The 27,028-nt window shown below is 48.2% G+C and overlaps 7 protein-coding genes across 7 annotated transcripts; 5 read left to right on the top strand and 2 right to left on the bottom strand.

The window, feature by feature from the left end:
* Window positions 1–1,001: 1,001 nt before the first annotated feature.
* On the top strand, window positions 1,002–3,655 carry LAJ45_04363 (uncharacterized protein; the record flags this gene model as incomplete). The annotated part of the gene is made up of 4 exons (XM_046113943.1): window positions 1,002–1,030; window positions 1,189–1,264; window positions 1,326–2,800; window positions 2,857–3,655. The coding sequence occupies 4 exons, from the start codon at window positions 1,002–1,004 to the stop codon at window positions 3,653–3,655; spliced, it is 2,379 nt and encodes a 792-aa protein (XP_045973045.1).
* A 439-nt stretch (window positions 3,656–4,094) lies between these two features.
* LAJ45_04362 (uncharacterized protein) lies at window positions 4,095–4,770 on the bottom strand (the record flags this gene model as incomplete). The annotated part of the gene is made up of 4 exons (XM_046113942.1): window positions 4,095–4,152; window positions 4,278–4,445; window positions 4,542–4,689; window positions 4,761–4,770. 4 exons carry the CDS (start codon window positions 4,768–4,770, stop codon window positions 4,095–4,097), a joined length of 384 nt encoding a protein of 127 aa, XP_045973044.1.
* A 188-nt stretch (window positions 4,771–4,958) lies between these two features.
* On the top strand, window positions 4,959–6,256 carry LAJ45_04361 (uncharacterized protein; the record flags this gene model as incomplete). The annotated part of the gene is made up of 3 exons (XM_046113941.1): window positions 4,959–5,519; window positions 5,585–5,887; window positions 5,984–6,256. 3 exons carry the CDS (start codon window positions 4,959–4,961, stop codon window positions 6,254–6,256), a joined length of 1,137 nt encoding a protein of 378 aa, XP_045973043.1.
* A 3,625-nt stretch (window positions 6,257–9,881) lies between these two features.
* Window positions 9,882–14,639, top strand: LAJ45_04360 (uncharacterized protein; the record flags this gene model as incomplete). Its single annotated transcript, XM_046113940.1, has 11 exons — window positions 9,882–9,997; window positions 10,058–10,273; window positions 10,332–10,407; window positions 10,462–10,921; window positions 10,987–11,186; window positions 11,242–11,791; window positions 11,847–12,184; window positions 12,256–13,265; window positions 13,367–13,373; window positions 13,429–14,202; window positions 14,340–14,639. 11 exons carry the CDS (start codon window positions 9,882–9,884, stop codon window positions 14,637–14,639), a joined length of 4,047 nt encoding a protein of 1,348 aa, XP_045973042.1.
* Window positions 14,640–16,070: 1,431 nt separating this feature from the next.
* LAJ45_04359 (uncharacterized protein) lies at window positions 16,071–17,569 on the bottom strand (the record flags this gene model as incomplete). The annotated part of the gene is made up of 3 exons (XM_046113939.1): window positions 16,513–16,533; window positions 16,590–17,337; window positions 17,397–17,569. 3 exons carry the CDS (start codon window positions 17,567–17,569, stop codon window positions 16,513–16,515), a joined length of 942 nt encoding a protein of 313 aa, XP_045973041.1.
* A 3,554-nt stretch (window positions 17,570–21,123) lies between these two features.
* LAJ45_04358 (uncharacterized protein) lies at window positions 21,124–22,316 on the top strand (the record flags this gene model as incomplete). The annotated part of the gene is made up of 3 exons (XM_046113938.1): window positions 21,124–21,206; window positions 21,275–21,680; window positions 21,732–22,316. The coding sequence occupies 3 exons, from the start codon at window positions 21,124–21,126 to the stop codon at window positions 22,314–22,316; spliced, it is 1,074 nt and encodes a 357-aa protein (XP_045973040.1).
* A 1,744-nt stretch (window positions 22,317–24,060) lies between these two features.
* On the top strand, window positions 24,061–25,182 carry LAJ45_04357 (uncharacterized protein; the record flags this gene model as incomplete). Its single annotated transcript, XM_046113937.1, has 1 exon — window positions 24,061–25,182. One exon carries the CDS (start codon window positions 24,061–24,063, stop codon window positions 25,180–25,182), a length of 1,122 nt encoding a protein of 373 aa, XP_045973039.1.
* Between the last annotated feature and the right edge of the window lie 1,846 nt (window positions 25,183–27,028).

The raw sequence follows: 27,028 nt of genomic DNA, 5'->3' as shown, positions 1-27,028 counted from the left end.
TGACGCGGCCGCTCGTTACAGGAGCGATTTGCATCGATGGAGGGGCGGAGTTCAATTCTGCCCTCGTTAGCTACAACATACAATTGGTTGGTTACTTACAATATATACCCAACACTTTATGGTCAACATCATGGAGTGGGCAATTCCCTCTGCTACACCATATGACACAACCGGGGGGCGGAAACAGTGATAAGAATACCCACCATTATAGCGATACTCTTGAGGGGAGATTGATACTCATCATATAAGTCTTTTGCTGCTCAATATCCCTCTTTTGATCCTAATATCATGCAACATCCCCTTTGTGGATTCTGCTTAACTCTCACCATGTCATAAGGACTTTATTGGGATGAATGGCTGCATACAGAATAAATGAGTGTCCCGATATTTGCATGGAGATCTAAAGAGTTATATATCACTTTCTGCAGTCCTCGAATCCCTGGCTGTCCATCAAAGCGAGAAAGAGTTTAAGAGTCTTATGGCCTCGGAGATGAGGACGCGTACGATGAGAATAAATCGATATGTTTTTTTATGTGGCTATAGAGCCATATATAGGTCACATGGATGTTTTCAACGTTGGATGGCGATTCTTCAAATACTCTACATAAGTAGTAGATCAAGCACAAGCCACTCGAAACCCTAACTAACCCTCCCACATACTGTAGGCTGGGTACAAATATCGATAGACCACATAGAGTAAGGCTTTCATCAGACAAAAGCCAGTCTCGTGTTCGCCCCGTATTTAGCTTCTTGAGCTTCTGTCCAATGATTGCACAAGCCACAGCAACACTACAGGGTTAGGGTTATTTGCTTACGGTTACAAAACTAACACTCCAATCAGTGATCCCACCTTTCCATTATTAATAACTATTCATTGGCTCGCCTCTCGTAAGAATTTTCACGCAAACACTAAAGCGGAAACGAAAACGAGAGCGAAGACGAGAGAACGATTTTCTGGATTTTCCCCTTAGCCACACTCGTCATAACCCCAGCTACAGATCATGCATGCTGCCAAGGCCCGCAATAACCGGTTGGAATGCGATAGCTTGGTAACAAGTAGGATCGAACTACCAATACAAAAACAACAAGCAGCCTCCTGCTTTTTTGTTTCCTCTCCAACGAATCTCTACGACACAACGGTATTTGAGATTCTCGGAATAGATTTATCGCACTGCTGTCAAACTATAGGACTTTGCGTGCACGCTCGCTTGGCCCTCTGTTTTTGTCTAGCTGCTTCCGCTGCGAGGTTGCTGCGAAGCTCAAGGTGAGTACCTATATCAGAGCTCCTGATCACACACTCAAAAGCTCACAATTCACCACTTTAGCCCACGAACCACCTCCTCCACAACTCCCCTACAAGAACTAGAAGAAGAAATATCGCTGCCGCACCCGCCAAAATGCCTACCTTCCTAACCATCGACGGGCCCTACTTCAAAGACGCCAACAACCGCCAAGTAACACTCCGCGGCATCAACGTCGCCTCAGACGCCAAATACCCCACAACCCCTAGCCTCCCCTCCCACATCTCGGACAAGTTCTTTGACGGTGATCATGTCTCCTTCATTGACCGCCCATTCTCCATCTCACAGGCCGATGTGCACTTCCAGCGCCTCCGTAACTGCGGCTACAACACAATCCGCTACATCTTCACCTGGGAGGCCATCGAGTCCCGCGGCCCTGGGATCTACGACGAGGAATGGATCACGCACACTATAGCCGTCCTGCGCAAGGCGAAAGAGTATGATTTTATGGTCTTCATGGACCCGCATCAGGACGTGTGGTCGAGGTGGTCAGGTGGGTCAGGTGCGCCAATGTGGACCATCTACGCCATGGGGCTGGATCCGCGTGCGTTTGAGGTCACGGAGGCGGCCCTGGTGCATAATACATACCCGGACCCGTCAATGTTCCCCAAGATGATCTGGTCGACCAACTACCAGCGGCTGGCGTGTCTGACGATGTTTACGCTTTGGTTCGCAGGGCGGGACTTTGCCCCGAAGTGTATGATTAACGGCGTCAACATCCAGGACTTTCTGCAGGACCATTTTATTGCGGCGGTGAAGCACCTGGCGCAGCGTATACATGATGCAGGTGACCTGGAGGACTGTACGGTCATTGGGTATGAGTCGCTGAATGAGCCGAACCGCGGGTTGATAGGGTACCAGAAGCTGGATGCGATCCCGACGCAGCAGAAGTTGCAGAAGGGGACGTCGCCGACAGCATGGCAGGCGATTCTTACGGGGTCGGGAAGGGCGTGTGAGATTGATACGTGGGACTTTGGTGGCACAGGGCCGTATAAGACTGGGTCAGCGCTTATTGACCCCAAGGGAGTGCAAGCGTGGCTACCAGCGGGCTACGACGACTCGAGATATGGGTGGAAGCGGGACCCGGACTGGAAGCTCGGCCAGTGTATATGGGCTCAGCATGGCGTGTGGGATCCGGCGACGGATACAATCCTTAAGACCGACTACTTCAGCAAGATGCCGAGCGGCGAGCTGATCGATGCGGAGAAGTTCACAGAGACGTACTTTTTAGACCATTATAGAAAGTACCAGAAGGCTATTCGGAGCATACATAAGACGGCAATCCTGTTCTGCCAGCCGCCAGTATTTGAGATCCCACCGCATATTAAGGGCACTGAGGACACACATGAACGAATGGTGTATGCACCACACTTCTACGACGGAATCACACTTATGACCAAGAAGTGGAACCGCCTCTGGAATATTGACGTTCTAGGCGTTCTCCGCGGCCGCTACTGGTCCCCAACCTTTGCCGTCAAAATCGGCGAGAGTGCTATTAGGTATATATCTACCCTATCACCAAAATATCGCCAAGCACCTCAACTAACTCTTACAGAAACTGTCTCCGCGACCAGCTCAAAGCCATGAAGCAAGAAGGGCTCGACAACATCGGTCTGACGCCCTGCGTCTTCACCGAGATTGGCATCCCCTACGACATGGACGACAAAGCCGCCTACAACACTGGCGACTACATCTCCCAGATCCGCGCCATGGACGCCAACCACTTTGCACTCGAGGGCGCGCAGGTGGGCTTCACGCTGTGGACCTACTGCGCCGGCAACAACCACGAATGGGGCGACAACTGGAACGGCGAGGACCTTAGCATCTTCAGTCTCGACGACCGGCCGCCGACGTCGTCTGCGGGCACCGCTGTCGGCGGCGCTACGACCATCGATGGCGATAACATCAAGAAGGTCATGTCGACAAGCACGATGAGCACAAACCCAGAGGACATGCAGAAAGTTGCGCCTGATGCTATTGTAGCTGGTTCTAGAGCGGCAGAGGCGTTCGTGAGGCCGTCACCGGTGTATACGTGTGGGACGGTGATTGAGGCCGGGTTCAACCTGGCGAAGGCGACGTTCGAGATGAAGATCTCGGCGGGCAGGGCGACGGAGGAGGAGGCGCCGACAGAGATCTTTGTGCCGCCGTTTCACTTTCCGAAGCAGGACGTGAGGGTTGAGGTTACGGGGGGCAAGTGGGAGTATGAGGAGGATCGCAGCGTGCTGAGGTGGTGGCATGCAGAGGGCGAGCAGACTATCAAGATTGTGGGCGTGGGGAAGATGGGGCTTGAGTATGAGGATGAGGGGTACTTGGGCATGGTGAGGGGCGGGTACAAGAGTTGTGCCATAATGTAGATTACGTAGATGGCTAGTAGACTCTGTTTGTGTGTGTGTGTGTGTTTGTGCTGGTTCGTCTTTTTTTCTTCTTTTTTCTTCTTTCTCCCCGGCTTTGGGGTTATTTTTTGCATGTTTGGTTGTATCTGTTTTGTTTTGTTTTGCTTTCTTTTTTATACTCAACTATATAACGAGTGATGATTCATGTCAAGAAACAAAAAAATCCATGAACTTTTTCCTCTTCTTACTCAAGTCAATTGGATTGGTTCTCTAGTAGCTGTGCGGTAATGATAAATATTCCAGTTTTTTTCCCCGAAATTTGTGTATTTTTTTTTCTTTCCAGCTATAGATAGATACTGCGATGATGTCGAATCCGGGAAGAAAGAAGAAGAGCTCCTTACATGTAGGGGGCGTACGTGCTATTTATAAAAAAGAAACCACTACGGGCGACCCGTTCCGTTTACCTAGGCTGGTGCACGCCCGTGGTCTCCATCGGTGTGTACGTCGGCCTCACGAATCTGTTTCACGCCGCAAATCCAATCCAATCCAATTAGCCCGCCATCCTCACTCCTCACTCCCCCGACAAACATATATAAAAAAACTCCAATTCACAGAATAGAGAGGGGGGGGGGGGGAGACAAACCGGTCAGAGTTATACACACTCCCGTACTTCCACCCCTTGACATCCTTCATCAGCTCCCTCTCGCGGGCGTCGGCCGCCATCATGCGGCGCACGTGGTCGCGGTCCGACTCGGCCTCCAGCAGCGGGATCAGGTGGATGCGTGCCCAGGCCTTTTCGCGGGAGTACTCACTGCTCTCTCCCCCTCTCTCCCATCAGTATCTGTCTCTCGTCCATCCATTTGTCCGTCGAATTGATTTGGGGGAGAGGGAAAGGAGGGAGGCGTACACTTGTTTACGGTTCCCCCGGGTCACCTCGTAGAAGCCGTAGGCGCAGATGGCGCCCATGGCGAGCAGGTAGTAGGATGGCTTGAAGCCGCGCGCGGGGACGTTGCGCTTGTATTGGATGGGCCCGTAGCCGCCGGTTGGGGGGAGGTCTGCGGGGTGGGTTGTGTTTGTTAGTGCTGAATCCCATTGTGCTGCTATGCGGAGAGGGAGGTGTATGTACCTTGTACCATGGTGCTGGTGGTGAGTGAGTGCGGTGTGGATGGATTGATGTGTGGAGTGGAGTGGAGAGTGTTGGCGGGGGTTGACGTTGTAGCTCAATTGCTCAATTGCTCGCTGCAGCGTGAGTGTGTTACCCGGATTCGAGATTCTGGGGCTGCAACAATTCCTCCCCCGACTCGACTCAGCTCGACCCGCAACCATGGAGGCCAGCACGGAAGAACCGCTCAGCCCCGCGCAAATGGACATTGACCCCGCTGACCCCACACCCGCCCCCGCCCCGGCCACTGCTGAGACTTCTGACACCCCAATTGCAGGGCCCCCCACCACCACCACCGCAGAGCGCCCCCTCGGCCCTGACGGTAAACCAATCTCAAAGTCCGCCCACAAGAAGCTGCTGAAGCTGCAGCGCCTCGCCGAGACACGCGAGCAGTGGAAGGCCGACAAGAAGCGGAAGCTGAAAGAGAAGAAGCAGCGGGACCGGGAGGAGCGGGAGGCCGCTGCCGCCGCCTCTACCGGCACCAACAAGCGCAAGAAGGACGACGGCGAGGATGAGGAGGACGGGACACAGGACGACGAGGAGGAGCAGGAGGGGGAGGATGGGCAGCCGGCGGGGAAGAAGTTGAAGCAGAAGCAGCCGGCGGCGGGGGCGGGGGCGGGGGCGGGGGCGGCACTGCCGACTGCGACGGCGGGGGTGAAGAGGGTCGTGGAGGATATAACGCTGATACTGGACTGCGGGTTTGACGACAAGATGCACGACAAGGCACCTCCCCCCCCCGTCCCCTTCCTCCTTCCCCGCGTACCACATCGTGCTAACAGGCCCCACAGGAGATCGTGTCCATGTCCTCACAGCTGACGCGCTGCTACGCCTTCAACCGCGCCGCGCCGCGCCAGTTTAAGCTCGCCGTCACCTCACTCAACGGGCGGCTGCTCGCGCGCTTCCAGAACGGGCTCAGCAACCACCATCTACACTGGAAGGGCATCACCTTTTCCGACAGCGAGTACGAGGTGACGGACGAGAACCGCGGGAAGCTGGTGTATCTGACGGCCGACTCGGAGGATACGGTGGAGGACCTGGTGCCGGGGACGAGCTATATCATTGGTGGGATTGTGGATCGGAATCGTTATAAAGTAGCCCCTCCCCCTCCTGCACTACTGCTCCCCCTCCCCCTCCGCTCCAGTTATTGATAGACTGGTTGACTGATTTGTGAGTGGACGTGAAAATAGAGCCTCTGCTACAACAAAGCCACCGCGCAAAACATCCGCACCGCAAAGCTCCCCATCGGCGACTACATCAAGATGTCGTCGCGCTTCGTGCTCACCACCAACCAGGTCGTCGAGATCATGCTCAAGTACCTCGAGTGCCGCGACTGGAAGCAGGCCTTCATCGCCGTCATCCCGCCGCGGAAGCAGCCCGTCGTGAAGCCCGCTACGGCGAAAGAAGGTGCGGATGACAATGATGGCGAGAAGGAGTCTAGTGTTGAGGATGGGGATACATAGCTAATTTTTTTTTTCTCTTTCGCCTTGGCTTTGCCTGGGTGGGCGGCTGCGGGGATAAAGATAAAGGGTGGATAAAAGCGTTGTATTTTAGTCGTGTACCAATAGCATCATCATCGCCGGGTTGGGCGCGGTTCTTTATGAGTGGTGGTGGCATGGCGCCGCGGGTGAGGGGCGTGAGGATAGGGCGTGAGGGTGTGGGGGTTGTGGAGAGGGCGGTGGGGGTGCTGGCGGGGTGGTTTGGTGTGCGGAGGTAGAGTGCAGTGTTGGTTTTGAGGACTTGTGCTTGGGCGTGATACCCGCTGGGAATAGCATACTGGCTATGGCATGGTATCTCTGCAAGTACGTTGTAGTAGTGGGGCCTCTGCCAAGTATGGGTATGGGCAGGCAGATGGGTGGTGCGGGTGCTCATCCTTTTGCGGTCATGAGATATCACTCGGTTGGAGCATCACTCGAGGCGGGGTGTTTTATTCCATAGGCCCTTACCACTTACTAGATACCCCGAAGTACCATTATTAGCTGTAATAAAGCTCACTTGTTCTATCCCTGGACCTTCGTTTGGTGAGGACCGCTGTTGTCTAAGTTACTATGATATCGGTATAAGGGGAATGTCACTCTCATTAATTGCATATGGCTACATATAGGTAGAGTAATCAACCCCAATGTTGGATGGAGATTAAGACAATTCTTAAAATAATACTACAGAGATATAGATTATTGTTGTTGAGTTTTTTGGTTTTCGATATGAAGATTCGATTGTTGGGTAGGTGTTTGTGAATGTCATCTATTTTAAGCTATGTACATTTGCTTATGGGGACTCGACTGGCCAGACTGCACCGGTTGTGGGTGTTTTGCACGCTTATAGCCGGTCTCTGCCATCTATGGTGCTGGGGATGTACTAAAACTCACGTGTGTACATATTAATTATGGGTTGACAGAATTACAGTTCTCGTGATTTCCAGCAGAAATTGCCCAAAATACTAACTTGCAAAAGTCGGTAATCAGGATCCATAACTAGATAGAATCTATGTGCTATTAATCGTCAGATTCCTAATCCCTCAACTGTCTTTTGTGGTTGTGGTGTTGTGGTCGTTTCATGACCGATCCTCTTACAACTTTTTGTCAACACACAATATACTTGGCGTCATAGAGTATCACTCGCGAGTATTAGATTGTGTAATGTTGAAAAATCAGGACGAGATAGTCAAGTTACTTGATTCTAATCTCGACAAAGCGTCTAACTACATGTAGCTATATGATCACGCATGGGACAAGTGTCGGAATCACAGTGACAAGTGTGGTGGACGTGATAGGTTCGGCATTATTTGAAAAGCCGAATCTGCAACATGTATCATTAATCGGCTCGTTCATGTGTGACTTTCTGGTTATGTCACTCGCCGGTCTTAAAAAGGAAATAGTCAAATGTGAACTTCTCAAACATGGTTTCAGTCTTCTCTTTTACATATAATCCCAAGAATTGTACCATTTATGTGCTTCTTTTGATCCGTCTTTGGCTATTTACCTTCGTCGTGTCACGTCATAAAAGTACCAGTACCATGGAGTGTAACCAACTGTAAATTAAAGAATGGTCTTGCCGAAAATTTCCCTCGCTGGCCAAATAATTATTTTTTCCAAGCCCCATCATAGATGTTGTCTAATTAGCCCCCGACTCTGGCTCAGTACGTCGTTACCCCTCAATTGGTTCTCCCCAACTCTCTTTTTAGGTACGTACATACCCCTCAGATGCCCCTCCCCCGTAGAAGCTTATAGTGCGCTAGAACCCCTTGGTGCCGCTCCGAGAAGCCGGCCACGTTATCTTCGGTACAGTTGGGGGGGACTAATTAAACGCTGTATGTACTTCAGCCCCCATCTTTGGCGAATCCCAAAGACAACTTAGCTCTGTGGTCCCTGTCTCATGCTATGTATGTACATAGCTCCAATGTATTCTCAGCTGCGGGGGTTTGCCTTCGCTTGCCAGCTGCTAGTGCCCGTACATCTGACCGTACGCATGGCTACACAGAGCTTTCTGGTACGAAATTCGCGAACACGAAGCTTTTGAGACTGGGGGTTATGCTGTAGAGTAGGTACCTAAATACGCAAAGCCATGCATCGCAGAGTCATGTCTCTATCAGTGGTGGCTCCCGAGGGCATGGTGATGAGTATCCCAGGATCTGTAAAACACGCGGTCAATTAAGAGGCGCTCTCAGACTGCAACCCCGAGAAAAATTTCTCATGGGATCATGGAACTTGCCGCTTGGGAAACTTTGGGGAACGCTAAGGGCCGGTGATGGTGCCCTAGTACTGCATGGGAAGAGGGGGTGTCTGGCAGGTACGGTCTGCATGCATATGGGTTTTGGGGGGCTTGTGGGGTGCATGGCTATAGGTTTCGGAAAGTACGCCTCCGAGATAGTCTCAGCTCAGAGTAGATTGGGTAGTAGAGTAGATGCATAGAAGCCTTTAGTGTGCAGACTTCAGGAGGTGTCCTCCTGCTGGGAATCACACAGGTACTGTACTCGTATTTCACTGACGTTTGTGGACGCGACTGATATTGCATGCCATACAAAAATACACCAAGCTCATGATTTTGGGTGTATGCAATAATGGCCCAGTTCAAAAACGTCAGTGAAATACGAGTAGAGTACGATGCGTGGTACGAGTTAACATACGTATGTATCTGAAAACGCTACGTGGATCGAGGAACCACTGATATTTTGCGGCGCATGCTACACAGCTTAAGATCTGCAGTTGAGACCTCTCGCCAAGGAGGGAGGGCTCAGGGGAGGTGTTTTTGGTATCGCGAGGTATGTGCGGGAGTTCGGCGCATATGAAAATACTCTAGGGAGTGTATTCATATGTAGGTAGGATACATACGTAAATACCTGCTAGGGCTTCATCGGTTGAGTAGGTAGAATGTGTGAGTGTCCGGGAGCTTTCCAGGTTGTTGGGTACTGCTGACCCAGGGTTAGTCTCCGAGGGGGACGGAGCGAAGCCCTCAGGAGGTTCCCTTAAGGTAATAGGTCTGACGGTTGGCACCCGAGGGAAGGGAACATGGGAGTTTTATGTTTCAGATACACCTACTTTATTTGTAACTACCCACAGTCAATGATCGGCTTGCATGCATGAGTATATAGTATAAGAGGTCCGTGTATATGAAGTCCGAGGCCGATGTCCGAGCCCCCCATAGACATTTGCTCGGGCCGTGAAATTTTGACTTCATTAGCCGTGTCTGAGTCTGAGACTAATACGTGAGCCGAGAAGTCATAGAGCCGTCTCTCCGCGAATTTGCCTATTTCAAAAGGACAATATGACAATGGCATGTTCCTAAAAGCGACTCCCGCCCCCCATGTCTTCTTATAAGCGATTACTGATCCATGAGCAAGCGGATGTTTGACATAGAAACAAAAGTTGCATGCTAAACATTGCACAATGTTGATAATTGCAATAAATGTTCTTCGCTAGCAGAAACGGTTTAGGTGATCATTAACCCTGCCGAGGAATCTACAGGGTTAGGTTTTGGCAACGTTTTGTGTAACCCCCACAAGCAGCATGACGACCTGCCGCAATCGATAAGGCCAGGCCTCCCACCACCCCACTAACGCAACGTAACGCGAGAGTATCAGGACAAACAATGGCATCCAAAGCTATAGTCAAAGCGATTACCGTTGCCCTCAAAGCCGAGGACTGGAAGGGCGCTGAGGATAAATGTCGCAGCGTTTTACAGTTCAACCCAACGGATTATAATGTGTATGTGCGCTCGGATAGATGATACAGTGTGCGAGAGAAGCTGATTGAGGGAGAATTTAGGAATACGTTTCTTGGGCTGGCACTTTTCCGGCAGGGGCAGTTCGACGAGGCCGAGGTTTGCTATAAGGAGGCGATCGCGGCCGAGGCCCAGAAGAAGGATAGAAAGGGCGATAATCCAAATGCGTGGAGTGGGCTCGTCAATGTGCTTGAGGCACAGAAAAAAGTGGACGAGTACATGGAAGCAGCAATGAAGCTGGCCGTGATATATAGGGATCTGTAAGTGGTGTTGTTGGATTATTGAGTTGGATGCGGGTGCTAATTAAGGTGATGTTAGGGACGACCGTACGAGGTGCCAGACTGCTGTGGATAAAATCACGCCCTTTGTGAAAGAGAATGGGAGCAAAGAGCAGGTTTGTCCATACTTACTTTATGATGAGTCATATAGTAAAACTAAATAGGAATAGTATAAACGCGCGCTCCACCTTCTACTCCCAGAATCTCCCATATTTGATTTCCTAGAAGGCCGTATTCCTCACCCCTCGTTCACGCTACAGAAGCTCATAGACATAATTGAAGCGGAAGAGAAGGAGAAAATAAATAAAGAGATCGCTTCACGGCGCTCACGTCTTGGTGTTAAGCCAGGTCAGGTTAAAAGGGAGGTTAAAAGAGAGGTTTTGGGAGCTTCCCCATTAGAAAATTTATACCACCAGATCCTAAATTGGTCAGACGATGAAGAGCTGAGGAGGACAATTGATACGAAGCTACTTCAGCACGGATACGACAAACTGCTAGTTGTCGAAAAGGAGAAGAAGGATGCGGAAAGAGCTAAAGTTTACAAATGGGCGGAGGGTCTCGTTATATTGAAGTATCCATTCGAGCTTGCGTGGAAGATTGTCATTGAGTGGAGGGATTGTGAGAGTATAGGCAAGTGCTCCTGTAACATTTTCTCCGCCGTGGAGAATTAAACAACGTTCTAACAACGAGTCTAGGCGAACATGACGTAAATATCTTACGGGAATATATTCAATTCTTCCCAGAATCTGGTCTTTCAAAAGCTCTCAGTGCATACCTAGAATCCGAATTATCACCATTTCCCATACCTGTAGAAATCGATGAAGATGGTAATCCAGTCGCAAAGGAACCTGCAGCAGAAGAAGGCTCTCCAGATGAATTGATAGATGCCATGATTGTAAAACTCCCAGGAGATTTCCTACAATCACCTAGTATTCTGACTTTGTTTGTAGGAAGGACTCGAAAAATCTCCCAACTCAATCCTTTGCCATCGAATCGTGGCTGAATACTATCTCCCTCTCGACGAATATGAACAGGCCATCAATGTCTCCCGCAATGCGCAAAAACTCATCACCGCTGAATCTGCGCGCATCAACCTTCCCTTCCCCAAGAATACTGACGCGATAACCGTCATTTTAGCGACTGCACAGATTCACTATCAATCGCCCAAGTACCACCCTGAAGCCCGTGCGGCTTTTGAAGACGTTCTCACAAGAAAATCAACCTATGGTGCGGCCTTGGTGGGTCTGGGTCTTATTTTGGAGGAGCAGCAGAAGTACGAGATGGCTGGAGACCTTTTAAGGAAGGCGTTTGTGCTAGATCCAGAAAATGCCAAGATTAGAGCGGAGGCAGCGTGGTGCGATGTGTTAATGGGGAAACATGACGAAGGAAAAGAGGAGTTAGAGAGATGTGCAGCTTTGGTTGGGGGGCTTGACCCTAGGAGTAGGGATTTGAAGGCACAGATAACTTGGAGAATTGGAATGGCAGTATGGAATGGCCATGGTAAGTATATTTTTGTTTATCGCTTTTTGGCGGCATGGCTGATTCATTGAAATAGAGGATTTGAGAGCCGATAGAAAGAACGGCCCATATTCATTCTTCATCTCTGCACTACATAATAACCAAAATTTCGCGCCGGCGTACACTTCACTTGGTATATACTATGAAGATATTGCCAACGACACTGCCAGGGCGAATAAATGTTTTCAAAAAGCATTCGAGCTTTCGGCTGGTGAAGTAGAGGCCGCTGAACGTCTCGCAAGGAGTTTCGCCGATAGCAAAGAATGGGAATTGGTTGAGATCATTGCGAGAAGGGTTGCAGAGGCTGATCAGAAGAGATCGGTACCCGGAAAGGGCATGAGTTGGCCACACAGCGCAATTGGAGTGGTTGAGTTGGTATGTTACACTCGCTCCGAGTGATTTTTGGTGTAGTAGGGTATTGACGAGTGCTACCTCATGAATAACAGAACGCTCAAAACTATGCACTTGCCATTCAATCTTTCCAAGCTGCATTACGAGTCGCACCAAATGATTATAACGCCTGGGTTGGCCTTGGTGAAGCATACGCTTCCTCTGGAAAATGGGTTGCCGCTACAAAGGTATTTGTACAAGCCGAAAAAATTGACTCATCGAGTTGGTTCCCGAAATACATGCTTGCGAATGTGAACCGCGAGTTGGGCGAATACGAAGCTGCTTGCGCAGGATACAGAGCTGTTCTTGACCTACAACCTGGAGAGTATGGGGTTCTTGTAGCCTTGGGTGAGACACTAAGTGCTAGTGCATGGCATGATGTAGAGAAGGGATACTTTGGAAGAGCCGTTAATGCATCGGTAGAATCTCTACAGGTTGCGGAAAAAATCGTGAAGGAGCGGCCAGATGCTTTTAATCTTTGGAAGACTGTAGGGGACTGTTGCCTTATTTTCTCATGGGTGCAGAGCTTGATAGAGAAATTCCCCAAAGAGCTAGTCTCTCGCATCTTATCTGAGGATTTTGACATTTCCGAGTTCGACATTATCGCCGACATCGACGGCGTCGGCCCTAATACTCTAGAAGAAGCCGAGCAACTAGATGATCTGACGATCTGCCTACACATGGGAATTCTAGCCTACAAGCGGGGAATTTACGCCTCCGCCGACGATCGGCACGCACACGCCGTTGCCTGGTTCAATCTCGGCTGTGCCGAATACCGGGCCTATGCCTCACTCCCCGCACGGCCGATGAAATATCGACACGCAGCCATCCGCTGTTTCAAGCGCACCATCAAGCTCGAGCCTGGAAACCACGAGTTCTGGAACGCGCTCGGAGTTGCAACAGGTGAGCTCAATGCTAAGGTAGCCCAACACGCGCTCGTACGAGCACTCTATATTAACGAGAAGAACGCACGGGTCTGGGTGAACCTGGGCGCGCTCTATATTCTAATGGGTGACATGGAGATTGCGAACCAGGCCTTTTCAAAGGCCCAGAGCGCAGACCCTGAGTATGCACTTGCATGGGTGGGGCAAGCGATCATTGCGCAGATGCTGGGGAAACACAAGAGGCATTGGAGCTTTATGGTCATGCTTTTGAGATTTCGGAGAGCTCTTCGGTAGGTCGAGTGATTAGTTATGATTTGGCCTAACGCTAACTAGTTGGATATCTAGATCTTAGTTAAACGGCAATTTTCGACGGCGACTTTTGATAGTATTACGAAGCTAGACTCTTCGACAGCGTTTTCATCGCTTCTTGGGCCTATATTTGCGCTACAGAAATTACAGGAGCAGATCTCTTCTGAACCTGTGTCGTTGAGACTTAACGCACTTTTCAACGAGCGCGTTCAAGAGTTTACTCCAGCAGCTGCCAGACTCGAGATCGTCTGCAATACGGTAGAACAACGGTATGAGGAAACAGAATCCGAGGAGGATCTAATCAGATACGCGCAAGCCAAAGCAGATCTTGCCCGCGTAAGGCTCGGGCTCAAAGAATACGAAGCAGCGGCCGAAAATGCCAGCCTAGCGCTTGACCTATCTGGCGACACAGAAGCACTAAAGAACTGCCGTTTATCGGCACATCTTACAGCAGGGTTGGCACACTACTACCTAGGCGCCATGGACGACAGTCTAGAGATGTTCAAGGCGGCACTAACTGAAAGTAATGAAAATCCGGATGTAGTTTGCCTACTTTCCCAAGTGTTGTGGGCCAAAGGAGGAGATGAGGAGCGGGACGTAGCGCGAGATCAATTGTTTGCATGTATTGAGAAACATCCGGATCACTTGCAATCTACGCTATTGTTGGGGGCCATTGGGGTTCTGGATAATAATGAAGATGTGGTGGATGCGGTTATGGATGATCTACAGGCGGTCTGTGGAGATGACAAAGTCGACCAGGCATCTCGGGAGAAAGTAGATAAGCTTTTAAGCCTTATCGGTCAACTCATGGTCTGTTTAATCTTTCCTTTCCCCCGATATTTCCTCCTTTCCTTTTAATTCTCGTCTCCTCGCCCGTTCACCCTGCCGGTTCCGAGGATGTATATAAAAACTCCGAAACCAGCTATTAACGCCACAAATCTGCACAGAAACCGGACCAAAACATTAGCATTGCTGGAACTTCGGTGTTCCTGCGCCCTTTTTCTTCCTCAACATGGAGCAAATTGTTGACAGCCTCTCCCGAACCCTCCTATCACGCGGCAGATATGGCCCTCAAGGTCGCAGTTCAAGGGAAGGTTGATGCAGAAGAATTGTGTCACGCATTTAGTCAGATTGGAGTACTAAGCTACGACCAGAAGGCTATCATGGTGGCACCCTGGAAGGCGGACGGGTGGAGGGGGATGGTGGCTGATATTAACTCTGCTAATGCTGCCACCGCCGCTGGTTGAATTGAAGGAGGTGGAAATGTGGAGGATGAAGCCGTATCTTCTTTATTTTTAAAGGCAATTGGCGCATTGACATGGATGTAAAATTGATAGTTTACTACTAACTACTACACTATTAAGTACATGATTACATACGAATATCCATGTGATTTGTAGTCTATGCAAGATGATATGATAAAGCTTTTATGTCCCCGTTTGTTGAGAAAACAAGGGTATTTGGGACCTTAGGGGAGAATGCGTGCGTGACCTTATCGTTTTGAAAGTCCAAGGAGATACCTAGAGCGAGAGGGACACACGGTAGGCAGGGAGAGTAATATGAGATAAAAATTCTCAGGACTCATACCTACCTAATGGCACACAATATACATGTATGTGCATACATATGCCAGGTACCGATGTTAAAAATTTGTGCAGTGCAGCGACCGAGAGTTGGCCCGGTATGAAAGCTATATGTACGCACCGGGAATGTACATATAACCCCCTTGCAACAAGGATTGTCTCACCCCTACTCTATTATTTCGCACAACTGGGGTCCGGCTAAACAAAAGGCCTTTGCGGTAGATTCTATTTCCAATATAACCAGTTAAGCGACTTGAAGCGAGCCGTTACTGTTGGAGAAACCGTCCTTGTTTCTCTGTTGATCATTTACTCTACGAACCCCCTGACTCTTCATCTCAGCCTACCGACACAGCAAGACACACAGCATATCTAGCAGTATTTGTCTACTGTTTAAATTGCTTGCCAGATAAATACAATCTATCCCCGCCCTTCTCCGCCGCTGACTGGGTTCGCATAGACTCTGCACAGACTACTCCACACCAATCTGCTCCGAGAGCTCTCGCAACCTAGCTAAAATCTGAAGGCCCATGCGAAAATCAGAGTAGCTAGCAACCTGTAAAACTATCATTATTAACAATAGCCGAGTGAGAATCTATGAGATAACATAAAGTACCCCTAACCACGCAACAAAGTGTCCTAATTATACAGTCAAGTATCCCTAATCATGCAACGACGTATGCAATAATCATGCAAAGGAGTATCCCTATGGAGAAAAAAGGAAATATAGAAATGATCAACACAGATCTTTATCGATACTAGTAAAACCCCAGTATACAATCTGCTAAAAGTCTCATCTGCTAAAAGCTCCATCAGTTAAAAGTCCTACCAGCCAAAACAAACGCCAAACAACTAAAACTCCCCCCCATATAGTGCCAACCCTGGCCATAGCAAACAACAGCTATGTAGCTAGTTGTGAAAAATGAAAATATCAATCGAACGCCCCTCTAGTACCCGAAACCCCGAAATCCCGATGACTCCGTTTTGATATGGGGCCGATAATAGGAATAGTAACAATGAACGTATATGGGGACGAATATAAAGGAGGGAAAAATCATTGGGGTTTTTTTCTGTGAGCAGTATTAGACCATGTAAAATTTACCACGAAATACCAGAGGGAACGAACTCTCCGCGTTTGCTACTGTCAGTCGAGCTCCAATCGGACTCTTTCAACCCCTCCGGAAGGTACTCTCTGGAGACCTGAATAGGTGGCCACTGGTACCAGTTCCCAACTCCACCAATACGTTTCCTATATTCAACCGCAGGTGCCTCCTTGCTCGGATATAAGGGAAAAAAGCCGCGTTGGATAATACAGCCATCGAAAACTGGATAATCACTGCGGCAGATCTCGTATGGTTGGATATTTTCTGGTTGGATATCGTCCTGGGGTGACGCTGACTGTTCACACGTACGGGGGAGTCCATTGCGGTCAAAGTGAGAAGGATGTGGAGATATAATGGTATTCTCATTTCCAGAAATTTGGAGGCTAGTGCCAAAGGCAGTATCCATAGGGCCTATAGGTGATTCGACAGCGCAGGTTCTAGATGCAGAGGTACAAATGCTGCAATTGTCGAAATCGGAACCAATATGTGGTTTTGAACAATCGGACAATTTCACCTCAGTATTGATACTAATAGGTCTTCCGCTAGTGACCCGGTCTGCCAATTGTGTGCATGGAACATCGCGTGTGATATCAGGATCCTCTGGCGCCATACCAGAAGTGTCACTATCAAGCTTCTGGGGAGCTGCATTCTCGGAGCTTTTAGTATGACGTTTCCCACATGTGCAAATGTCTCTATCGAGACTTTTTGGGCGTTGTTCATCGATCTGTGCGGTGTCTGCTGGTGCACTTAAGGGAGGGAATGAATGATGGATCGGGGGGGCACGGTGATTTCCTAAAGCCCGTTCCTGGTATTCTTTGAATCTATCACCAACGGATTGATCCGAGCTCAAATGCGTTTTTTGAAGCACTGACCCTGGCTGCTTTGCTTCGATAACTCCTAGTTTAGGGATATCCGACTTCGTGTTCCTTCTAAACGCATCCATACGACGTTTACGAAATGATAAGTCAATATTTAGATCCTGATTGATATTATCGATATTCGCCGGTTCTGTGGCTGTAAATCCTTTCTCCGCAATGTTATTAATGCTCATTGGTGACCTTGGAGGAATATTGGCTGCGCCTGCTCCGAAAAACTGTGCTGAAGATGATGGATGATGATAACTGTGATGGAAAGTTTCGGGATGAAGAGGCTTTGATGATGTGAGGTTGTCCTGTCCGGTCTCTAACCCCCTCGGAGCATGACATAGGTTCCCAAGTTGAGCAACTAGCTTCCTTTCCATCGATCCTTTCTTACCAGTTCGACTATAGAATTTTAATTAGTTCGATGCACCTGACAATAAGTTATCGAGCGAGATAAATACCTGGAATTGGTTGGTTGAGATGGTTCATCGTCCCATGTAACTTTTTTAGAAGTTCTGGGTTTCAAACGCAGTGAATTACTATCGTCATCAGAGTTACTCTCCGATGACGAGAACACCATTGAAGACGAGATACCCCATCTAGCCCTTTGAATTTCCAACGCTGTTTTATCCATGATTGTCTCAAAGATTTCTTCTGCTCTCTCGTTGCCTGGAATTAAAGATAAGAACGAAGCTGTATCACCACAACCTGAAATAGGTGCTGGTCTCCCTAGTAATATGAATTCAACACCTGATACGCGAGCATCACCGAACGCCAGTTTTTTTATTTCTCCATTGTTGTTGCACATAAAAACACTAGCCCTGGGAGTATCGTTCCAGTTAAATTCTTGGACCTTTTTAGTTGGGCCCCCAACTTCAAATATCAATGCTATCTTCGGTCTGTAGGGAACTAGTGGTCCTTGGGACCAGCAAACGAATTTGCTGATCCGTGAGACCTGAGTAGGATGGTAACAATTAAACAAATTGTTAAATAGCTTGTTTTTTTCAGTTAAATTGTCCCTGTAGGAAACATTTTGCTCAGTATTGTTCGCGCTGGGATTTCCACGACATTCTTCGTCCTGTGATTGTGGTAATCTGTAGCGCCTAAATTTATCACTCTGGGGGTTGACCCCAGCAAGGTCTTTGGAGGTGAACGAAGCACTTAAATCATCATCAATAACGATAAACTTTATCCGTTCAAAAGTTTTTTCACCGATGTGCTTAACCAGCGTGTTTGTTGGGGCGTACCGCACTGACATTGAAATATTGACTTTTGACTTCTTGGCTGCAGGAATATGAAACAATCGAGAAGGAACTGAATGATTCAGAACGAAGTATGTATGACGGGGTGGTATTGAAATTCACATAAAGGGTCCACCGCTAGTTGCCGTCAAAAAACTACATGTATGTCTTGCAGGCTGAAGGGACTATCCGCGCGGCAGTCCATTGAATGCCTACATCATCACTCAGAGATACATGTAGCAGTATATGTACATGTACATGTACTTACGTATATTCATGTACCATCACTCGCCTTGATCCATTTGGGTTTCAATTGTATACAATGCCCTTTGTACGTATTCACATTGTGAATTTCACATGTAAGAAATGGCTCTAGGTAAACTCATGTGGCTAGCAGGAATCTCCACATAATATTATCTTCCCTCCCACAGATCCCTTAGACAGCCCTGTTGAAGAACGATTGGTATCAACGAACTCCACAGACATTACTCTCCTCCACAATCTCTTCCCTTCGCAAGCCCACGTATGCAAAACCTTCGCCTCCATCAGATCGATTTGCCACGAGAAATTCGTCGGCGATGGAAGCGCAGTCAGTGCCACGGTTGACCATTGTAAGGGTCCATCCACCAAAGGCCAAAGCGGAAGTGAATCGTTAACGAGTTAATGTTGAAACCAGAGAAAACCAAGTGACGACTAGCAAGCCCTGACCCTGCTGTTTATCCCGGGACAAGGGTTGTTGGGGGAAAGGTCTGCCGGGAAGAGCTTTCCCGAAGACTCTCACAAAGCCCTTCTCTACTTATAGACTAGCCTTCCAGATTGAGAACTCGGAGGGAAAAAAATTCTCCCGCAGCTGGACCGTGCACCAAGCTTTTCAGCTTCGATGACCATAACGAGAATCACCGTCGTAAACGACAACGTACGGTAGGGTAGAGAAGCAGGCGGTCGCAGCACTGCAGGCAACCCCCGTTTGTACTCTGTAGAGTACATGTACTCGCGACCAGCAACAAGAACCCGAATATGCAGCTGCAAGTCTTTGGTGTATTTTTGACTTCTACTCCAATGGAAATTGCAGATTAGGACGTGCATTTTCGGGTTCTTGTTGCTGGTCGCGAGTACCTACATGACGATAACATAAAGCCCCCTCCCCTGACTTCCCAAACTGGTCAGTCAGCAGTGCAGACGTGAGGAACATTGTATGTGGGAATATCCTACATGATGTAGAGCAGCAGCATCGCTTAAAATATGTATGTACCTACTCTAGAATACCTGTATGTATGGTGCAGGTTAACCGGATTTCGATTACCTGGATGTAGGTACGAGTCTTATGTATGCACCTACAGGTAGAGTAGGGAGTACTCTATGTAGGAATACCCCAATCTACTCTACTCTATGTATGTACTCTATCTTAAGAGAACTGCTATATTACACCTAGAGTACATACTCTACTTACCCAACTTTCCCCAGGCAGGCCGCAGCTTACAGCGCAGCAGCATAGCAGCAGCTCCAACTAGCGGTACCGAGCTGCGATGTCTCTTCGCAAAACCAACCTATGGATAGAGACACCCGTAGATGGGGATCATGATCTATGGTAGGATGGTAGATAGTCCACTCTGAGACGACGGACATACATGTCGCTATCCGGGTTGAGGGGTCCGTGACTGCGTGACTGCGTGCGAGGGCAGCCCCCATCATCGTCGGTACATGAAGGCGCGAGATGGTCACTTTAGTAGATAGAGCTGTGACGGTGTAAGACTGCCGAATGTCCCGCTCAGAAACCAGTTTCCCTCCTCGCCGCCCGGCCCCGTGTGGTAGTCAGGTATTCGGGACAGGAGGTCAGGGACATTGAGGGGGTACGGCTTTACACTACTGCAAGCGTTTGTTTCTCTCGACCGCGTTTTTGCATGGGGGTTGGAGAGAGGGGGGTACCCTGTCGCCAACTTGTGCCGTCTTTCTGGGACTGTGCAGATTGGCTCCCTCTAAATGTAGAACGACAGCAGCAGAGAGGAGTTTTTGTGGGTAATTAGAACTCTGGACTGCATAGAACTGTTGCTTGAGGCTAGAATGTAGTATTAACACGATGCCTGTAAGATGGATCAGTAACAGACACACATCCCACACTCTGGTGGGAATCGAGACCGGCAAGACTCGGTCTTTAGTCAGGTTTTCTATCACAAAAGAAAAGAAAGAAAAATTCCAACAGCCGTTTGTACTTGGGTTGGGTTGGACTGGGGGGTATCACGTCTGCCGTGGGTGGGAGGTAGGAAGAAAAGGTGTTCGGGCGGTTTATGTAGTTGCAGAAGTAGCATTAGGCGTGCAGATAGATGTACGGTACTCTCTAGTAATGCATCAATATCGCCTGCAGTTAATAAGGACAAATACTTTACTTATTGTTTTGGCCTCCTCTCTTTTCTCTTTTCTTCTCGTCCCCTTTCTCCTGATTTTCTGAATCCCCTCCTCTCGTTTTTTGTCCTTGAGTATTTCGCTGGTGGTGTTGTTTCGTCTCAGAGTGCCCTTCCTTCCTTTGGCCCCTTCGCAAACTATTGAACCTCGAAGTTAGCCTAGCCCCGCCTCCGGCCCAACCACTTTGGGAATTATTTGCTTTGCTACGCACTGACGTCCGATCAACTCGCCATCCTTCCTTCAGTCACTCGTTCAAAAACTCCGTCTTCCCCCTCGCTCCTCCCATTCCCCATAAGTAAATCCGTCGCTTCCCCTCTTTGTCACTACTGCACATCTCTCGACGTTGATTATTACTGCACTAGTAACAACCTGGCCCTACTTGACATCCATAACCCATTCGTCCCATACATATATATCCTCCACTCCCACCCCCAAGATTCACAACCATCTTCCACCACCTGCTAGATTTATTTACTCTGGCATTCAAGTAAAGAATATAATTGTGCTTCTTAGACACATAGTCTTTAAGACTACATAAATACTCAAAATGTCTTTTGGATCAGTATCATCTGGGGCTTCCAGTCCTATCAGCCCTAGCAGCCCTAGCAGAGACGGTTTAGCAATGAATTGGTAACTTTCAGTCCTTCCGTCGAGCTTCAAAATAACTGCAAACATGTAGCTAACCTGTCATTCTGCAGGGTACTTGACCACGTGCTTACTTACCCATCAACCTATGAATTCACTCTTCCTCTACGCACAATTTACACACTCAACTCAGCAACACCCCACACTTCACCTGCCGACTTCAAGATGCTCTTGTTGGAACACATCTCAAACATCCCAGCACAGCCATGCACACTCCCACCTAACTTCCTCGCAACATTTGTCCGAAAAACTTTCGCTGCTGAATTGAAGAATGTCGAGTTTGATCAAGCATTGACAGCGTTGGATTACATTCGCGATTTGGAGAACCGAAGGAAGAAGGAATTGGAGAAGGCCGTAAGGGCACGAGGCGAGAATGACAGGAAGATTCAGGGTTTGAGAACAAAGTCTATTAAGATTGAGCAGTTCTATGCAAGAGCGATCGCAGGAATTAGGCGTTGGGTGAGTTATACATTTACAATCATCGAGTGCAATAAACTAACATGTGGACAGACATTAATCCATGAGCTTTCATTGGAACCTTTCAACAAGTTCAACTCTATCGCTATCCTCAACACACTGTACCCGTTTGAAGAACCTGATATTAATGCATTCCTTACTGCGCCTATCCTTGCCAACCAACGTTCTACGCTATGGAGATACATCATCGGTGTTGAGAAGAATGGTCCTGAAATCTTGGAGACTGTTCGCTCAAACGCCGGTGGCTGGCCAGCCGTCAGCGAGTCAGTGCATGCTTATCTCAGGTTATCATTGGACATGATTCAAGGTGCAGAGGAACTAGGCAGGCCCACAAGCATCGGAAGCTTTCGCTCCGAGGCGAGCTCTGTGGATGTAGACGTTGTACCAGTCAACAAGTTGAGCAAGAAGAGCAGGAAGAAGTCGGGCTTTCTCAGGAGAAACACCATTGAGGACTCAGATATGGAAGAGGGTAGTGGGAAGGCTAGTACGTTAGAGAGGATAGTGAGAGGCTTGGCAAGACTCGGATCATCACAGCAGTTGCGATCACCAAAGACGTTGTACGACAGCGATTCAGGTCCAAGCGATGAGGATATCAAGTCGCGACATGATCGATACTGAATGGTGGCGGTAAATGGGCTGGACACAAACAACGGGAAATGGGGGGTACGAGACGGGTGGTGGGGGGTCGGGGGCGGTAAATTTTGGTTTCGTTGGCGCATTACACTCTTTTGGTTTCGGGCTGGCGCATTACATTCTTTTTTCTCGGATCGGCGCAGGCAGATACAAACGTATATCACGAGACATGACCCTACACATCAGCATTGGGCAATAAACGGAACGGGGCGACCCAAACAAGACACAGCGCCACTGCAAACGGCCACACCATCTGCGTACTGATACCTCCTATTGTGGTGCATCGTACAATAAATCATATTGGCATAACATGTATACTGATTTATATGCTGTTGGGTAACCCGACAAGCAGAGGATTGCCTGTGTTGTGATGAGGTGTTTTTTTTTATATTTCTTTTCTTAGTCCGCTCAAGTACCTTTCATAGGGACTTGCGTATGTACAATTGGACTTTTTTTTTGAGATCTTTGCCTCTAGTGTTTTTTGTTTTTTTTATATCATTGCATTGCATCTTGTTCATAGTCCTCCTGTTTTTGGGCTGCATTTCATATTTCCTTATTCATGCTTGAACGATCGCAAAAAAAATTCGTACTGTAGTTATTTAGCTTACCATCTTTTTTCCTTTTTTCTTTATTTTTTCTTATACAGATACCGGAACGGAAAGGAGAAAGCGGAGTTTTTGTCTTTGTCTTGGGTTTTTTGCATTGGTTTGGTATTTTTCTGTACTTTTAGCATTTTTTGGTCTCTTCTGGCCGCACTTAGTCTGTATGTAGTTTTATCAATTATTGCAATTGGCGCATCATCAAATCAAATAACATTATAAGAAAACTTCTACAAGTCCAAGCGAGCCCAGCCGTGAGTAATTGATAATAATTGTTGACCTGCTGATGCCTACGATGGTCTGCCTGGTCTATCATATTCATGTTGTAGAGCGTGAATTGTGACTGATGACCATGACTCTGGCCAATCCTTCACAATTCCAACCCGTAACGTATGGAGAGCACCTTCGATACATGAGGATGTACTCACACGGTACTTCTACAAATAAACGTGGTTATCGTCTACATGGACATGATATTCTGTAACCAAACCAAACCAAACCAAAACGTTTACCACATGGATGCAGCAGCAGCAGCAAAGTATGACAAAAGAAAAGAAATACATACATGTAGTTGCACATCCACATCCCCATCCAGCAATTAACAGCCGTTAACGTTACATCTCGTGTGGCCCACCCAGTCCTACCAAATCGATTGTAGCTAGCACATCCGCACCACCCCTCCCTACCCACCCCTTCTTCTCCCTCTTCTTCCACCCAGATCTACAAAACAAAATCTACAAAAATAAATCAGGGCAAGAAAAACCGTAGATCAGCAACCGGGGTTCCACCCGAAGAAACGGGTTTTCCATGATGCCTACCCTTCTCCACTACCACCACCACTTTTTCGCCTCCCCAAACAAATTCGCTCTTGCCGAGGAGAGAGTTAGTTACTTTGGCGATGCCCCCGTTCCCCCCCTTTTGGGACGGTTGCGCCGGGCGGTGCTACTAGAACTAAGAAAGTAGAGTTTACAGAAAAAAACCCCGCGGGTGTGCGGAAACACCCGTTACGTGTTGTGTACCTGCGTACAGTCCCTACCCAGATGTGTTCGTGATTCCGGTGGCTCGGCGGCAACCTCAAAACCCCACGAATTCACGATCGATACACTATCCCCAGCCCAGCAACCGTGACCATGCCCCCCTTGTTTAATCCAGCCGACGCGACTCCAAGGAAACCACTACCGCCTAGCAAGAGACCTAAAACAGCTAGAAGGCAGCTAGGCCGACTAGAAAAAGGCATGATTATTGCTCTTTACCACACAACTGGGAAGGTTGCCGAGGTGGCAGAAATTATGCAGCGACCATGGTCAACAATTAAAAGCTTTCTCGACCGTGCAAACGAACGAGGCACTATACAGAACCTGACGCGTCCTGGACGACCTGAGAAATTGGATCAGGAGCAGCAACAACAATTGATTCAGGCTGCATGTAATACCCGAACCATGTCTAGAAGGGAATTACGCGATGGCAATGCCCCTGAGGTCTCCTTACACACCGTCGATAGAGTATTGAGAAAGAGAGGAATCAAAAAATGGAGAGCAAAGAAGCGGCCAGCATTGACAGCATCAGACGCAAGGAGGAGACTAGCTTGGGCATTGGAAAGGCAACACTGGACGGCTGATGATTTTGAAGGTGTTGTCTGGAGTGATGAGTGCAGTGTGGAGAAGTCGCGTAACCCCAATCAATTATGGGTGTTTCGTACTCTTCCAGAAAAATGGGTGCACGAGTGTATAGATCCTAAAAAGAATGGTGGAGGGGTATCACTGATGGTATGGGGATGCTTTTGGGGGAGGAATCGCGGCACATTCACACCTTTAATTGTCAAGTCTGTCAACAAACACGTTTATCTACAGATGCTGCAGTATCTCCTTGTACCTGTCCTCAACCGGGTCAAGGATACTGTAGATAATCCTCGATTTATGCAAGACAATGCGCCAATCCATAAGGCTCATATTGTTACTGAATGGTTTGAAGAGCCCGGGGTTGATATTGTTGTTGAAAATCATCCACCTTATTCTCCTGATTTAAATCCTATTGAACATGTATGGGTGGAGCTCAAAAAGCGCCTCCAAAGTCAGTATCCTAATATAAAAAACACTCCTGGGGGTCCTAAAAGGGTGAAAGAACGGTTGGCTGAAGTCTTGCCTTTGGTTTGGGACACTATTCCCGAAGATTTCTTTGAGAGATTGTGGAAATCAATGCCTGATAGAGTGGCTGCAGTAATTGCAGCGGGTGGGTGGCAAACTAAATATTAAGATACATGTATATATTTAATTCATTTATTGAGTATTTATTGATCGTTGATCATTGAATGCTGAGTGTCGACGAGCGTTCGTTCTTTGTTCACGAGCGTTGCTGTTGCCGTTACGCCCTGTACCACCCGAATCACGAAGACATCTGGGTAGGGACTGTATGTGTGCATGCCGGCTTGCTTACCTACAAACCTAGCCCTACGTATACATACATACATGCGAAATAGTGCTTTTGTAGGTTGTGAGGGTGTGGATGGACTGGACCTTTACCATGGTTTCTTTTTCATACATGTAGGTACTTTATCTATCGATTCCGAAATGCCCGAACTGATACGGAGACGGTCTGGTCCTCCAACAACAACACACATCTCATCCGCTGCGCGGCAAACCGTCAGATTGCGTTGGTTGGATTTCTCCCTCCATCGACCACACACGCCCACAGCCCGTTAAAAAATATTATATTCCTTTCCCTTATACATGTCATAGTCTCACCACTGCGGGGGAAATTTGGCTGGCTATAGGGCTTTCTATAACGTGATTTAAGCAGGTATAACGGATCTTGACCCTCTTCTAGGAGAAAATAACACTGATCGGGCTAGCAGCTCGCGCGGGGAGAAAACGGGGCTTGAACGGATGGAGTAATTGATTGATCCAGGCCTTTGACTTTTTTATTCTCTTTTCGTTTCTTGCCCTCTGAGAAACCAAAAGCCCGAGCTTATTTTCCCTTTGTACAGCAAGGTAAGTAATTTGCGGGAGCTTTGACGCACGTCAGTATACATAATCTACACTTCTCTCACACACACCAGTAAACTATCAATAGTTAAAGGGAGATCGGATTGCAAACCGAAATTGCTGCCAGCGAGCCGAGGTGCGCCAGTTGGTTATATCAGGTCTCACTTCTTGATTCAGCGTCTGGACTGAAGGCATAGGCATATATACACCGAACGCCCGACATCGCCTAAGCAGCTTAAGCTAGAATATATTCTCCTCCGAGTGGGGAAATGTTTTCTTACAGCATATCGGCCCGACCAGAGGTAACTCCCCGATGGGATGTTCAGACCCGAGAGCAAAGGGTTAGGTGTATTTCAACGTCACAAGACATTGCTACCTTTTTTGAGTAAATAGTTGTGTACAACATTTGGACGATCCCCATATATGCGCAGTTAAGGTCTAGACGGTAACCAACCAAGGAGCACATATATGATCGTTGGATATAGGTAAGGTCCTACTCCCCCTTTCATGCCCCTTCCAGCGATCTAGAAGATCTATTCACTAAATCACGGGACTTTCAGTCCATGCGCGACATACACGCCCAGCTAACTAGTTGCCAATCGATGCTGTCAAACCTGTCAGCCAAGGTCTCTGTTGCTGTGTGGGGGGTGGACATAGCGTTCGAGAACGATTGGCCTTGAAACGAATATACAGTCAGGACAACTCTAGATGCTGCTGTGCCTCATTTATTTTTATTTTTATTTTTATTTTTCTCCCTGCCTGATGCACCCAGGCTGGATTTTGGGCCATACACGAAGTAGCTGTCAATAGGGGGCAATTATCGTGTCCTATCAATTGCATATGGTATATTCCATGCGGTGACTTGATACCAAAGAGCCGACATGCTGTGGCTGCAGGCTTCCGAATTCACTACCTTATTTTACTTTTCAAAAAGCAGGACTTCCTCAATATGCGGTTTCTGATCGGAACTCGGGCTCTCCTACAGCTGTAGGTACAAATCAAGGATCCGACTTGTGGGCTTTTTTTTCTCCTACTCGATCGCCGATTACGAAACTGGACCCCACAGTATCCAAGTATCATAGTCGATCGCCGAGATATTGAGTTTTGAAAAGCATAG

This window comes from Morchella importuna (genome assembly GCF_003444635.1).
Source record: "Morchella importuna strain M04M26 chromosome Unknown Morimp01GS010, whole genome shotgun sequence".
NCBI lineage: Eukaryota > Fungi > Ascomycota > Pezizomycetes > Pezizales > Morchellaceae > Morchella > Morchella importuna.
This window is presented reverse-complemented; position numbering and strand designations above follow the sequence as displayed.